Raw genomic sequence first — 16,105 nt, 5'->3', positions numbered from 1 at the left:
TTAGACCCCTAATGATAGGAAAATAGGGCCTGGGTTTAAGAATCCCAGAATTACCCTTTGCTTGTTTTAGGTAATTCTAGATACATTTTAACCAATAACGTGTACTTATAACATAACCAATAACATAACATGTTCTTTCAGTGCTTGGAAAAATCAAATTCTGTCAGCAGTGCATTTAGATACGTCAAAATACCTCAAGGTAACCGACTTTGAAAGTTGATAATTTACTTTTCACGTTATCATTTCTAACTAATTTAATTCGCTGTGCAGCTGTTCTGTTTATAGCTATTTAAATGGATCTTGGTATGTTTTTTTTTTTTAATTTGGCTGTAAAACGGAGGCCCCCATTCCTATTCATTGTACGTTCTCTTTGCTTATGTTAATAGTCGAGCATGAAATGCTGTTTTCTTTAATCAAAGGGAAAAAAGGGGGAAATTAAATAAATAAACGAACAAATAGAAAGAATCAAAGCCTTTCAAGAAGCGCAGGTTTCCCTTTGATCATAAAAGGACACAAACAAATCTCCCATTTAGGTGAAGAGTAACAGTTTTCCACGCTGCTTGCTTTATATACTTTTGTTGTTTTCTGGGATCTCGAGCGCCACATGGTTGACTGACGTTTCTTGCTTTGAAGGCCTCCTCGGTAAACCGCAACAAAAATTCTGCCCCGGCAACCGAGCATAACTTTGGAAACAATGGGTTTGGCACACTGATGCAGGTGAGCGGGGTGCCGGTCTGCCAAGCGATGTGATTGGCCACTGGCGGGCGACCTGCACATTTTTCTCTATCTGTCTCTGAGCAACTGTCATGTTCAAATTATATAGCAAAGCAAACATAAGGCCATCAAACACAACCCCCCCCTTTTTTTTTCCTCCCCAATTGTATCCGGCCAATTACCCCGCTCTTCCGGGCCATCCCGGTCACTGCTCAGCCCCCTCTGCCGATCCGGGGAGGGCTGCAAACTACCACATGTCTCCTCCGATACAGGGGGAGTTTCACCAGGGGGACGTAGTGCGTGGGAGGATCACGTTATTCCCCCCAGTCCCCCCCCCCCCGAACAGGTTCCCCGACCGACCAGAGGAGGCGCTAGTGCAGCGACCAGGACACACATCCACATCCAGCTTCCCACCCGCAGACATTGCCAATTGTGTCCGCAAGGACGCCCGACCAAGCCGGAGGTAACGCGGGGATTTGAACCGGCGATCCCGGTGTTGGTAAGCAGCGGAATAGACCGCCACGCCACCGGGACGGTTTGGCACACCAATGCAGGTGAGCGGGGTGCTGTTCTGCCAAGCCTTGTGATTTGCCACTGGCAGTCGACCTGCACAATTGTCTCTAGCTTGAACAACTATCATGTTCAAATTGTCTAACAAAGCGAACATGAGGCCATCAAACAGGCTTTTTTACCTTCCAGCTTCCTCCAGCAAGTTGATTCACTCGGAGAATTGAACCCGTCTCAACAGTTTTTAATACGTCTCCATGTTGTTATTATTGTGGGTGCAGTAAACGTAACAGACATCGCCGGGCCGGGGAGCAGAGGGGAGGGGGGAAAAAAAAGCAAGAGTGGGCATCTTTGGCTAACTGCTATAGATTAATTGATTCGGCCATGAAGTTAATGAGCTAGCGCCCTTTTAAAAGAGACAAGTGCTGAGACAGAGGAAGCTAATGGTGTCACGCAAGTCGGCGGGAGAGGAGATGGAAAGCTTTTTATCTCCGAACATATACTTTATTCACGGCAGGATAGAATCGCAAGGTAATTGACAGGGCCTGTAACGGCTGATTTTATTACCTCGCTGTGATCATTCTTCCTCGCATCTTCTCTGAGCCGTGATTCACGGACACCCTATCTCCGGTCACACCGGCCGATTTTTTTTTTTTTTTTGGGGCTGTAAATTTTGGATAGCTTGAACAAGCCAGCTCCTGCGGAGAACAGAAAGAAAAGGAAGAAAAATGTCTCAAATGGGTTTATTTGGAGATGAGCTATGTTAATCCCCTGACTCCGCGGTGCAGCAAGATTACGTTTCTTTGTCTAAATGGTAACACGCGCAGGTTTTATTGATCCTCCGTATCTTCACGTGCAGGAAGATGGATAAGGCGGCATATATTAGCGGAGTGTAATCAAACGCTGCGCGAGCAAAAGGGGACTCGCTCACATTTGTTCCTTTGACTGATTTCAGCCCGGGATATTAAACCTCACTTCATCTCTCTTTTCTTCTCTCGCCCCTCTGTCTCTCTGTGCGTTGGCAGTAAGCGGCGAGCCCGGCCAGTCCCCTGTTAGCTTCTGATTACAGCGAAGATTGTAGTGCAAGCACATGTTACTGCCTGCTGAGTGGCGATATGTTTTGAGGGGTAGTTTGCTCCGCTGCCACACCAGCTAGTGCTGGACTGGCACTGTGGACCGTGCTGGAATACCAATGCCTCATCTTCCTCTCTATCTGTTCTCCTCTGCCCCTTTCCGACTGCTCCTCTGCTGGAGAGATACGCTCGGTGCCTTGGCACAAGGCCGCATCTTCCTGGAAAATAAAATCGACCCGAGCGACTGTGCCAGGCGTGATACGGTCTGGCCCGTTGCCAGCTCGGTCCGGTATGTGTTGAGCTACGAGATTATGCGGCTGCCTTGATTTGTATCACGCACACGCGTGCGGTTTTGCTCACGCAGGCACAGACACAAATACGTGTATGCACAGACGCACACAACGGATGCACACGTTTCAGTAGGCCAGATTTCCCTGTCGGCCAGACTGTCGTTGGCCGGCTGTTCAAAGGGAAGGTGCAGGCCAACAAATTACTGGCTGTGAGGTTGCCATGGCAACAGTCTGTCCAGTGGCGTGGACTGTCTGGCATGCTTGTGTGTCAGAGCTCATGCAATCATACACGCAAAACCACAAATACACACATACCCCCGTTATCTTGTCCGGATATGTCTACCTACAGTATAAAATAATTGTCAGCCGGACACCTGTTCTGTTCATCATCATTAGCGGCCAGTCTGTTGGATTTCACACCCTGATGTGCGGCACACAGATCGCTGATGAGAATTCATACACGGGCCTGTTTATTTTGTTTAGCAGCACTCTCTCATCATTGAGTGTTTTTTTGTTTTTTTTTGTCCTGCTTGCGCTGCCCTCTATTGAATCAACTGTGACACGAGTGTCGCTCGGTAAACATGTTGCCGCGCAGGTGTCCGACGCTGACCTATCGACGAGCCGTCAGGGTGCTATGAGGGCCTTGTGTTTATATCATCCGAGTGCAGAAAGTTTACTCTAGCCAGCGTCCCTCGGCCTCTTCTCATATTTCGCTTCTGAATGCACGTGTTGTGCTCAGTGTTACCTGTCCTGGCTGCCTGGCTGGCTGTGGGACTGCACAGAGATTTGTTTGTGTGTGTGTGGCTCCAAAGCGAGCCTAATTGGGGGATATTTCGGCATGCCCTGGGGAGGTTTGTGTGGTCCCCACTAGAGTTTTGCATTGTCAGACACTGCAGTATTAGCTAGCTGAGAGAACAGGTATGTCGAGATGTACGGTGTTTGGTGCACAAAAGCAGCAAAAAGTTACACAGGTGTGTGTGTGTGTCTGTTTGTGTGCGTGCATGTACATGTGTGTGAATGAATGTGTGCATGTGTGTGTGTGTGTGTGTGTGTGTGTGTGTTTTAGTTAAGTTGAGAGCCCCTGACAGGGCCAGAATGGACAAATGATTAATGACCAGCAGGAGTGGTCTGTAGGAGGAACTCTTCAGCACAAATGCTTTTCACAAAGCAGACGGGGGTGCACTCCTGCGCTGCTCTCTTTCACCCCTCCCTTTATTCCCTGAGAAAACCTCCTCGGCCCACATTTATTCCTCTTCCACATTCACTCCGTCCAATAGATTAGAAGTTGATGACAGAGACTAGGGAGATTCCGAGGACTGGCCCGTTCTCAGTATGCCCTCCCCGGCACTTTCCCTTTGGGCACAGCAGCTGTGGCCCCCAGGCCCCCTCGGCATACACTGAACAGGCCCTGCCAAGTCATGTCATCACTCTGACCTTTGGATGCCTCCAAGAGGAGCTGGCTCTGGTTGTGAGAAGTTACATACATGCGTGGTAGGCTGAGATCTAGGACAGACATATTTTCTCCTGGGCCCCATGTGGCCTTTTTTGTTGAACATGTGCAAAACTGGTCTTCAATCTGTTTTTGCAAAAAGGAAGTGTGTTTTTGGCCCGACTTGAATACCTGAGGATATTTTACTGTGAGTCTGACAGTTTGGTGAGTCTGAGTCTCCTTTAGTTCTGGCTGGGCTTCAGTCTCAAACAATCCTACTGAGACTCCTTGATGACCTTGTTGCGAAATTGAACACTCGGATAGGAAAACCAATTTGCTCCGTGGATTTTTGGTGAATTGATGAACAATGACAGAGGAGGGAGGCTGAATACCAATCTCGGGCCGTTGTTTGCCATCGTTTAAGTCAAACATGTTCATCTCACAAACTGACTCAAAATCTCCACTTCGTCACATAAGTAGATGCATGCAGGCATACATGCAGGCAGGCATTTGGGGCATGCATGCACGCACACACACACATACACACACACACACATACTTGTGGGGTTTTGATGTGGGGTCTTTCGGAGTAGCCGAGCAACAGAATAGTGAAATTGGGGGGTCAAATGAGGTCGTGACCTGAATATAGGTTTGCATGCGTGAGCGTTTGTGGGTGAGGGGGTGCGTGCAAAACTCTAAAGTTGCCGATCCATCTCATGTGATGGATGAGGGTGGGGGTTAAGGGTGGGCTCAGGGGCTAAGAGGTGCACTTAAGGGTCACTGAAGCTTACTCACAGTTTTTCCCTGCACTGAGTCACACTCTTACTCTTTGCAGCATATTAGTTACCTCATTTAGGGGGAGCCGCTGTTAAGAAGAAGAAAATGATGGGGTATTTCCATGTGTCTTTGTACCATGAACGTGTTTAATCTTTCGCCAAAATGTCTTCAACCATTGCTGTTATTTGCTGTCAAGCCTTCTCTGGAGGTTTAAAACTGTATGCATGCCTCTGAGGAAGGGCAAGGGAAAAGTTGGGAGAGGACTTAGTGTAACTTTGATTGGTTTGGAGTGGGGAAGCTATTTCCAAACCCATCAGATTGACCGTATAATCCTTTGCCTTAGCTGTTCACAGCTCTCAACTGTATATTTCCATTTTATCTAACACACACCAGATGATGCTCTTTTGACAAGCCAATATAATTCTTGCTCTAATTCCTCTATAAAACCTCTGTTTCCAATTACGTTTCTGTTCTTATGGGCCATATACGTTTTAGTGCAACGCCTATAACAGCTAATCACACATGCCCTAAGTAGGACTCCTTGCCAGTGCAGTGCTATAGATGCCCAGTGGTTAGCACTGTCGCCTCAAGCAAGAAGATCCTGGGTTCGAACCTCAGGCCATCCCGGGTCCTTTCTGTGTGGAGTTTGCATGTTCTCCCCGTGTCTGCGTGGGTTTCCTCCGGGTGCTCCGGTTTCCTCCCAGGTTCAAAAATACATGCATGTTAGGGTTAATACTCCTGTCACTGTCCCTGACCATCTCATCTCATCTCATCTCATTTCATCATCAGCCACTTCTCCGGGGTCAGGTCGCGGTGGCAGCAAGCTAAGTGGGGCACTCTAGATGTCCCTCTCCCCAGCAACACCCTCCAGCTCCTCCTGGGGGATCCCAAGGCATTTCCAGGTCAGATTGGACATGTAGTCCCTCCAGTGAGTTCTGGGTCTACCCTGGGGTGTCCTCCCAGTTGGATGTGCCCGGAAAACCTCTAAAGGAAGGTGCCTAGGAGGCATCCTAATCAGATGCCTGAACCACCTCAACTGGCTCCTTTCGACACCAAGGAGCAGCGGCTCTACTCCGTGCTCCCTCCAGATGTCCGAGCTCCTCACCCCATCTCTAAGGCTGAGCACAGACACCCTACAGAGGAAACTAATTTCAGCCGCTTGTATCCGGATCTCACCCTTTCAGTCACTACCCAAAGCTCATGAAACGAAGATTGACTGGTAAATTGAGAGCTCTGCCTTCTGGCTCAGCTCCATCTTCACCACAATGGTCCGATACAACGTTCGAATTATTGCTGATGCTGCACCAATCTGCCTGTCAATCTCCTGCTCCATCCTACCCTCACTTGCGAACAAGACCCCGAGATACTTGAACTCCTTCACATAAGGCAACAACTCATCCTGAACCCGGAGGGAGCAATCCACCATTTTCCGGTAGAGAACCATGGCCTCAGACTTGGAGGTGCTGACTCTCATCCCAGCCAGCCTCCTCACACACATGTGTGCGTGTCCCTGAGCAAGGCAATGGAAAGAAGAACTGGAGTTGGTCCCCGGGTGCTGCAGCTGCCCACTGCTCCTATACAATAGGACGGGTTAAATGCAGAGAACAAATTCATTGTAACCTTTACAATGACAAAATAAAGTGTCTTTCTTTCTCTTAATTGTGTGCTTTCAGTTAATGGACTCAGCAGGTACCGTGCATATTCTAGCCTGTGAGTTTGAAATCTCTGCTCTGCTTATTAGGGCTTGTCAAAGCCTGCTCCCTGAGGTTACTTTAACAATGCTCCTACTGTGGCTAAATACATGCAGTATAGTATATGAAACGCTTTTTCTCTATCCTGCTTATTATTGAGCAGGTGGCCAGAGGTTTGTCCAGAATGATTACAGATCGGGAAGGCTTTGTGTTTTGCATTGAGTTCGGCTTTGTATTTGGTCTGTGCCAGTGGCTGTTTTGGTAGACTAGATGCGGTTAAGGCTGCACGAGCCATTTCCCCCTTCAGTCATCTATAGGGGCACGGAGATGTCACCGTGTGTATTTTCTGAAGCAGTGACTCTGACAATGAGGAGATCATTCCCGTCGTATCCCCAGGTCACCAGACTGGCGGTGACATGGGGTCATCACTGTCAGACTGTGATTAGTGGCTACCAGTGATCCATGGCTGCCCTACCTCTGTCAACACATTGCAAAGTGAGAGACAGAGAGAGAGAGAGAGGGAGACGGGGGAGAGAGCAAGAGAGAGAGACATAATAAGAATTTGAAGATTCTGTCAATCAAGTCCTTAAAGCAACAAGGGGGGGAAAGGTAAGAAAAGACAGAAAGCAAGTCATTACCATTGGGAGGGAAGGCGGGGGGAAAAAAAGACATGAGAGGGCAGAGAACAACTGCAAAAGAGCGTGAACAATGCAAGACATAGCCCTGCAGGGACCACTTGAAAGGGAGGGATGTTTTGTTTCTGCACGCAACCGGTTCAGTTTTGGGTTATTCCCCCACAAGGGAGACTAATTGCTTGTTAATCTAACTTTCTGTCTCCCCCCCGTCCCTGAAAACCAACACCTTCACTGAGTGATGGGTCTTGCTGCGGAGGTTTCTTCCGAGGGGTAGAAGCACTGGGGCTTCTCCAATCCAAACATCCATGAATCAGCGGGAGGTGTTTGCTGTGAGGCGTAGTGACATTCGGGCCCGTCTCTTGCCTGCTCCTACAACGAGACCTGTAAAGTTCCCCGGCATCCTTCATACCCGTTCCTCACACTCTGACCCTGTCTTCTCCTCTCCCCTTATCCCTTCGTCCCGCTGCACACCAGATCAGCGAGCAGCTAATTAACGAGTTTAATGCGGAGGATTCATATGCATGTTCTGAAGGTCAACCAAAGGAATTCTGGTCTCCAAGACCGGGAGACGGGAAATATGTTTAGCTAGTGAGGAAGACAGACATGCTAGATGTGTGTGTGTGTGTGTGTGTGTGTGTGTGTGTGTGTGTGTGTGTGTGTGTGTGATTTGCCTCTAGCTGTCACCTCTTGTTCTCTTCTCACCTTACTTTTCCATAGTACTGACTCCAGGATCTTCAGTTTTCCAAGAACCGGTATTAAATTAACTCGGGTTCTGTACAACATATGCCAGTCAATTGGCATAACATTTGAAATTGCAGTCTCATTTAATGGTGTGTGTGTGTGTGTGTGTGTGTGTGTGTGTGTGTGTGTGTGTGTGTGTATAGACTCGTGCAGAAGTGCATGCCTGCATTCAGCTGTGCGCACACGTTTGTCCGGAGGCACTTTTGCAGCAATGCTAAGTCGGACAGCTGATTCAGCACGGCACTTTTGCCTTTTTTATGAGCATTTGAGCTTCCCAGTGTCCAAGCTCGCCACTTCCTGTCTGTTAACACAACTGGAGAGCACACTCTCACACATGCATGTGGCTCACACCCCATTAAACACACACTTAAAGACTTGCGGTCCTCTTTTTATTGGATTCAATAGATTTATGTGTGTGTCTGTTTGTGCGCATGTGTAGACCCATCACCGTGTGTTTATGATTGTTTGCTGTTGCCTATCTGCTCGGACCGATGTGATTGATTTTCTTTTTACACGGCAGAGATGATGACACGTTAGTTCTCCCCCTCTCCTTGTTGAAAATACATTTTGACCTCTGTTTTATATTCCTGTAATCCCTGAGATCTTGGGAGGTTATTGTGTTGTAAAAAGGGCTGTGCAGCTGCTGCCTGCTTCCCCACATGGCCGGCGAGATGTTTTGAAGGTCTCCTCCGTATTCCTACATGTGGAGAATTGATCAGCTCACACCTGAAATTTATACAGTTCAAGCAGAGGCCGTTTTGACTCCACATTCGCCTTTCGCTCGCAGTACAAACTAAAAGTCCCCACGGGACCGTTCTTACCCCCCTCTCGCCCCTCTTCCACAACTCTTCCCCACTCTTCCGATACTCTCTGCTACGTGTGCTTCACAGCATAGCGATGCATTTTGCCCCTGGGGATATGATAGTGCGTTGTCAGTACTGTGGTCTGCCAGCCAGCTGCTGGGGTACTCTTACAAGCTGGTTGTGGTTGTTGTGGTCTGGTGGTGTATGAATATAGCGGGGTTTTTTGTTTTTTTTTTCCTTCCGGAAACCGTCAGTGATGTTGATGTTGTGCCTGTCTGCTCTTTCGGCTATGGTCCAGACCCACTCCTCTAGATGATGTTCGTAAAGTACCCCCATTGGAAGTTATTTTATTCTGTTATATTTTATAAGCAGGCTATTTCAACAGCGCGGCGGGCCCTTTAAGGCCTTACTTTTTCAAAACGAGCCCCAGCCCCTCCCTCATTGGTTGTAATATTCCCGGTGTTACTTTTCAAACGTTTCCTGCCCTCCCATTGGTTGCTGTGCATTGTAACTAGGGGCGTGGTGCGAGGCAACATAGCGTTTATTGGCTGGCTTTTTTTCTTTGTTGTATAGCCAACTTGGCAGCTGATGAGTGTGTGACGCACAAAACAGGCATGTACTGCTATGAATTAAAGTTTTTTTGCTGCTATATTTATATGTGTGTGTGTGTGTGTGTGCATGATTTTGTGCATGTGTGCGTGCGTGCATGCATGCGTGCATGTGCATGTTTGTGTGACGGTCTCATTAAGGGTTGAATGGTGTTGTGTGACCGGAGGGCGGGTCACTCACTCGCCCCCCCCCCCATGTGTGTCAGAGCCGGGAGACGTGTCTCCGCTGGGGGCTGCAGCGTGAGCTTGTGTTTACACACGCCTCCCCACCTAGCCCGTGTCTCCTTTTCCCCCACCCGTCCTGTCTCCCCTGTCTCTGTGTCTCACTAACAGCCCACCAGAGAGGCCGGCTGAATGATAAGGACTCGTAAAACGGAAAAAAAAAGTAGGGAAAAATGTGTACCCGTTTTACAACGCAGTAAACGTTCGCCTCCTAAAGTGGTTTCTCGCCGCTTATTTTAATGAAGCATAAAAACGCTTTAATTAAACCTTAAACGCCTTTTGATATAAATGTCTGAAGGTTTTGCCCAGGAAGGTGGTGCGCTGTATTCGCCACCACTTGACCCCACAAAAACTACGGATGCAATTAGTTCCCTGGTCATCGCCGCGTTAAATACCGCTCCATTTACCAGACGCTGCTTGACTAGGTCGGCGGGCTCCAGAATTCAGCAGTATGTTCTCTGATTTGTATACGTGTAGTTAAATGATGTCTGCATTTCAATGCTGGCATGCTTCAAGGGAAACGACCTTGATTTTCAACATTATGTCCAAATACACGGATGAGCCAAAACATTATGACCGACTGACTAATATGCTGTTGGTCTTCTGTGTACTGCCAAAACAGCACCAACCTGCCGTGGTATGGACTCCACAAGACTCCTGAAGGTGTCTGTGGTATCCATCCATCCATTATCCAAACTGCTTATCCTGCTCTCAGGGTCGCGGGGATGCTGGAGCCTATCCCAGCAGTCGGGCAGCAGGCGGGGAGACACCCTGGACAGGCCGCCAGTCCATCACAGGGCCCACACACACACACATACACATTCACCCCTACAGACAATTTAGTATGGCCGATTCACCTGACCTGCATGTCTTTGGACTGTGGGAAGAAACTGGAGCACCCGGAGGAAACCCACGCAGACACGGGGAGAACATGCAAACTCCACACAGGATGACCTAGGACGACCCCCAAGGTTGGACTACCCTGAGGCTCGAACCCAGGACCTTCTTGCTGTGAGGCGACTGCACTAACCACTGCACCACCGTGCCGCCATGTCCGTGGTATCTGGCACCAAAACATTAATAGCTGATCCTTCAAGTTCTGTAAGTTGCGAGGTGGAGCCACAGTTGATCGGACTTGACGGACGCACAGATGCTCAATCAGACTGAGGTCTGGAGAATTTGGAGGCCAAGGCAACGCTTGTTTGGAGATGATCAACATTACTTGGTTCACCTATGAGTGGTCATAATCTTTTGACTCATCAGTGTATTTTGTAGGGATAACACATTATTAGCAGCCATAATACTGAGCTGTCTTGTGTGTCTTAATCATTGCTGAAACTGTGCAGAAAAGTGTCCGCCTGTGAACTGGTAGACAATCAGAGAATGTAAGAAATTACTTCATGGGTTGCAAGGAAATTAGATATTATGTTACTTAAATATTATGTTCAATAGGGCATCTGGGTGGCGTGGCAGTCTTTCCGTTGCCTACCAACATGGGGTTCGCTGGTTCAAATCCCCATGTTACCTCCGGCTTGGTCGGGTGTCCCTACAGACACTATTGGCCGTGTCTGCGGGTGGCAAGCTGGACATGGGTATGTGTCCTTGTTGCTGCAATAGCGGCATCCTCCCACGCACTACGTATCCCTGGTGAAACTCCTCACTGTCAGGTGAAAAGAAGCAGCTAGCGACTCCACATGTATTGGAGGAGGCATGTGGTAGTCTGCAGCCCTCCCCGGATTGGCAGAGGGGGTGGAGCAGTGATTAGGACGGCTTGGAAGAGTGGGGTAATTGGCCAGATACAATTGGGGAGAAAAAGGGGGAAAAATCCCCCCCCCCAAAAAAAAATATTACATTCAATATTATGCGGGAAGTAAGTTTTCACATTCACGCGTTTTTCCACCAGTGGACACTTTTCCACACAGTTTCAGCGGCGTTTCGGAGACACACAGAAGACTGCTCAGTATGATGTGTGCTAATGGAGTGTTGTCCCCATAACACACACACACACTTCTAGGTTTGATCTTCATCCAAACACCACATGAGCTCAGTCTCATCGGAGCAAACCCCAACACACCACACTGTCTAAATCGTAACGTCACACTCATAACAATGTCCTGCCTATGACAAGCCAAGGATCGCTCGAGTTTTTTACATTCATTGGAGAAGTGCCTCTCCCTTTTTCCAGCTCCAATCAAGCCGTTACAATCTTTTACTAAGGTAAATAGATGCAGATGGAGAAACTGTGAGTTGTTTGTCCCATTAAATTTATGTCCTCTGCCTTGCGTGTTGCACCACTACTAAAATATTACACATTCATCAGAGTTATTATGGCTAGTAAATCTTCCCATGCGATGCAGAAACTCCACAACTTCCCATTCTCTGCATAGGGAGGGAAATAGATTTGGCTGTTGCTTAAGCTTATACACATATCTGCCCCAATAATCTTTGTCCTCCACCACAGCATCTTTCCCATTTGCATTCTTGAACAAGGCAGAATGAATCTGCCGCTTGAGTGCGTCAAGTGCGTTATCATGACCATGCACTTGATATTAAATGGGCGAGAGAGGGGCGAGAGCAGCAGACGGGAGGTTGGATCTGTTTGAGAGAAACACAGGGACCCTGAAGCTGAGAGATCGAGACAGGCACAGAGTCAGACACCCATAGGATCAGGCAATCATCCATTTCATTTTAAATTGGACTCCTCAATCTCTCCCCCTCTCTCTCTCTCTCTCTCTCTCTCTCTCTCTCTCTCTCTCGCTATCTATCTCTCTCTCTCTCTCTTTGTCTCTCTCTCTCTCTCTCTCTCTCTCTCTCTCTCTCTCTCTCTCTCTCTCTCCGCAGCTTATACGGTAAACCCAGATGGCTTTCTCCTGCTTTGATCTAAGTTATTTCCCCCCCCCTCTGTACGGATGCTCATGGCTTAGACTACCCTTCTAGCTGCTCATGGTCTTTTCCCCCTCATCCTAATCTCACCAAGTTTTATTCTTTGCCATTTTCTTATTTTCTCACAGCCTGTCCGCCGGGGACCTTCAAGTCAACTCAGGGTCCAGGGCTGTGTCTACAGTGCCCGCCAAACAGCCGCTCGGCAGCTGAAGCCGCCACCGTCTGCGTGTGCCGCAACGGCTACTACCGGGGTGACGCTGACCTGCCGGATGCTCCCTGCACCAGTAAGTGCCCGTGATGTACACACCCTTTCCAGCCCATGCAGACTCGATTTCTTCTAGAGGGACTGAGTTGTGCGTGCATTCTCGAGTATGATGATGGCCGTGTATAGATTGCTTATGGCATTTAATTCAAGACTTAATTGCACATATGTACTTCTTGTTGGAACTGAACAGACAAAATTGCACGCATGCCACATCTCTTCTCCACATCTGCCTCCTTTCCCTCCCTTTCCGCCTGTCGTTCTCACGGCGACGTAAGACTTTGGCTCCAAATAGCTATCTAAAGAGCCCTAGATGTCCTCTCAGGCAGACCGTAATAATCACATTGTGGGGTTTTTTTTTGTCACTGACCTTCCCCATCATTGTGTCAGTGAGCTTCCTCTCTCTGCCCCTCAGTTCAGATGCTTTCTCCCGCTCAGTTTCTCTACCTTTTTCTTTCTGTCTCACTGTCGATCTCCTATCATCCCCTGAAATCCTAATTACTCAGGCAGATGCTGCAAATCTCCGACACTGTCCTGCCGTTATCCGCTGGAGATCCAATAAGGCCCCTCACAGTCTTATAGTTATCTTAATATTATGGAAAAGCAATATGCTAAGCCTTTTTTGCTGTCCCTGCTGACACACAGTTACATCGGAGGAGAACACTGTAGCTCCCAAAAAGACTGTTTACCGCTTTTCCTCTTTTACCACTTGGGAGAGACTTAATGGTTCCCTCTCTCCACAAACAGCAGCTCTGAAGACGTTATCATTGTGTTTATTTATTAATTCGGTCTTGATTTATTCATACAGACCTGTCTCATTGGCTTTGGGATGGGCAGAGGACCACACTCCATTTTCTACCATCTTATTCACTTGTGTACTATACCTCTTAGTATATATCTCTAAACAAGGTATAGCAACATCCTGCCATGTTGAAATCGCCCCTGTTGCCACATTACTATTCTAAGACCATGAACAAAATGCCTTAAAGCTTTGGAGGTATGCCAACTTGACAAGCCTGTCTGTCTGGCTGTTCGAACGCCCCCTAAAGTACAGCCATCCCAACCTATAGGCTCAAACATGTTCTCAGCAGATGACCCCCCTCGGTTACCTTGAATCTTCTCTACCTTCATGTGGTACACCATGTAGCTTTCTTGTGAGCTTGTGAGCTCTTCATCAAGTTAAGTTTTGTTCTTAGCTCGAGGGCCTTGACTCAGCCCCAAGAAGTTTGTAGAACTGCTCCCCAGCTGAGCGTCTTACTAAGATCCCCACTGGTCTGTGTTGAGTTTTCCAAATGAATCATTGGCCCAGCGTACCGTTTTCTGTCTCCATTCATCCTCCCTCCTTTCTAGTTTCATTTTCCTTTTCCAGGGTGTTGTTTTTCTCCTCTGTATTCTATGTTCCTTCTCTTTTTTTTTCTCCCCATTATCCTCCCGTGCCTTACAATGTTGCTCCTCTCTTCTCCATCTTACTATTAGGTGTTCTACTTTACTCTATCAAAGTGTTCCTGTTCTTTCGTCGTAGAACTTCCACAACAATTTTATTATTATGTCATGTTAATATGCCAAAAAATCCTGAGTGTCTGGTAGCATAATATTCATCTGATAGCACTGTAAATAATTAGAAAGGTACCCCATTGTTATTATCAAAATTACCTGGTGCATTAGACAGTAGGAGGGGTAAAAGTGAGACATTATATCCCCATTCTCAGCAATGTGACGCAATTCCCCGCTCATCAAACCGCAAACGTCAGCGTTGCTGAGAGTCTTGTTTCCCACCATCCCGCTTTGAGCAACATCACTTTTTTTAACGTCTTCCGCTGGCTTGAATTCCGCTACAGTTCGTGTTAATCCGATTCTTTTGCAACAGCGCAGTCAAAGCCCTCTCTGAAGCTTGAACCATACAGTAGCAGCTGAGGTTGGTGCTCAGGGTGCCCTAGATCTCAGCAGGGGGGCCAGTGAGATCATCCTAGCCAGAATCTCTTTAATACTGCTGGTCCTGATAAGAGCACGGCAAGAGTCGCTCAAATCAGGCCAAATGGTAGCAGCAGAAGCTTTAGTTTTAGCTCTGCTCTCTGGTGTCCATGGCACTGGCTCCTATGTGCTCCAGATCAGTCTGATTAGCCCGCTGATGGATAGGCGACTGCCTGGCTCTGTCAGCAGGGGGCTTCTACTACTACTACCTCCCCCCCTTCTCATCCCTCAGGAACACATCAAGCCTGGGATCCACTTCAAAGTACCCCTACACCTCCTACTCCCTTAGTCTATCCCCTCATTCTTTATTGTCTCCTGATTTCAGCCTACCCCTGAGGAGAGTCACGGCAAGTGCTCCCAGCATCAAGCCCACTCCTCTGGGCTTGGCTAACGGGTATAGGGGCGTTTGACACATTGGTTTGCATTGCTGTGCAGCCACCCCGCACCCTTTTTCTTCCCCCAGGGCCCTAGCAGCAGCATCTCTCTCTCCCCTAAGGCTTCCTCAGACTGATGTACCTCTCCTTCCCCCTTGGGGTTGGCCAGCTCCTACCTGCTGGGGCCAGCAGGCCCCCTTTCGCTGTGTGAGACAGAGGAGGAGAATGACAGGCTGAGTAGTAATTGGGGGGAGTCGGGCAGGGGAGCCGGTGCTGATTAGTCTGTAGGGGAGAGGCAGTGCAGTCAGGAAGAATAGAAAGTGGGGAAAAAAAGGAGGGTTGTGAGAAGAGAGGGGGGTATAGTAGATAAAATCTATCCCCCTGCTACAGCTGTACTGAGATTTCAACCGGTGCATATTTAACTGTGAGCAGAGCTGTTTGGGAGTTGGGCTAGAAGTACTGACAAAATACTTCAGACACTATAGCTCTCTACACATATAAGAGAGGATAAGAGAAAAACGCAAGTGAATTACAGTACAATGTATGTAACACGGTTACAGTGTCATAGATGTGAAGCAGGATTGTTGAGTGAGTGAGTGAGTGAGTGAGTGAGTGAGTGAGTGAGTGAGTGAGTGAGTGAGTGTGAGTGAGTGAGTGAGTGAGTGAGTGAGTGAGTGAGTGAGTGAGTGAGTGAGTGAGTGAGTGAGTGAGTGAGTGAGTGAGTGAGTGAGTGAGCGAGCGAGCGAGGCGAGGAAACCAAATTCATGGGGTGCTTTGCATCTAAAAAGCACTTGCGTGTTTAAATTTCAGCATTACATTGCATTTCAGCAGAGCAATCGCTGTCTGCCATTGGCAGACTTGGTGGGTAAAATGTTAAGAATGTAGTGGACTCAGCACAAAACATGGACACAGAACAGGATGTTTCTGATGAGTGCACTAAATTCCTGGTCTTCACCGCACCGACTCAGGGTCTGGCCACTCTCAGCTGTGGCCAGTTTGAGATCATCCTTGATCCCTGTAACCGACTGTAAGGACCCCCAGACACAAAGGCGAGCCTTCAAACTTCCTGTCATAAGGGAGAGGGTTATCTGTTTTGCCATTCCCCTCATCTCCCGAGTTTGTTTT

The 16,105-nt window shown here is 48.1% G+C and overlaps 1 protein-coding gene across 1 annotated transcript in view; it reads left to right on the top strand.

The window, feature by feature from the left end:
- LOC130124454 (ephrin type-B receptor 1-like) overlaps positions 1-16,105 on the top strand; it is a 239,729-nt gene that overhangs the window by 155,058 nt on the left and 68,566 nt on the right. Inside the window, 1 exon segment of the mRNA XM_056293908.1 lies at positions 12,502-12,657. Coding sequence (XP_056149883.1) covers positions 12,502-12,657 — 156 coding nt within the window.

This window comes from Lampris incognitus, chromosome 14 (genome assembly GCF_029633865.1).
Source record: "Lampris incognitus isolate fLamInc1 chromosome 14, fLamInc1.hap2, whole genome shotgun sequence".
In the NCBI taxonomy this organism is placed as follows: Eukaryota; Metazoa; Chordata; class Actinopteri; order Lampriformes; family Lampridae; genus Lampris; species Lampris incognitus.
The sequence above is the reverse complement of the archived record's forward strand: the minus strand, read 5'-3'. Positions and strand labels throughout refer to the sequence as shown.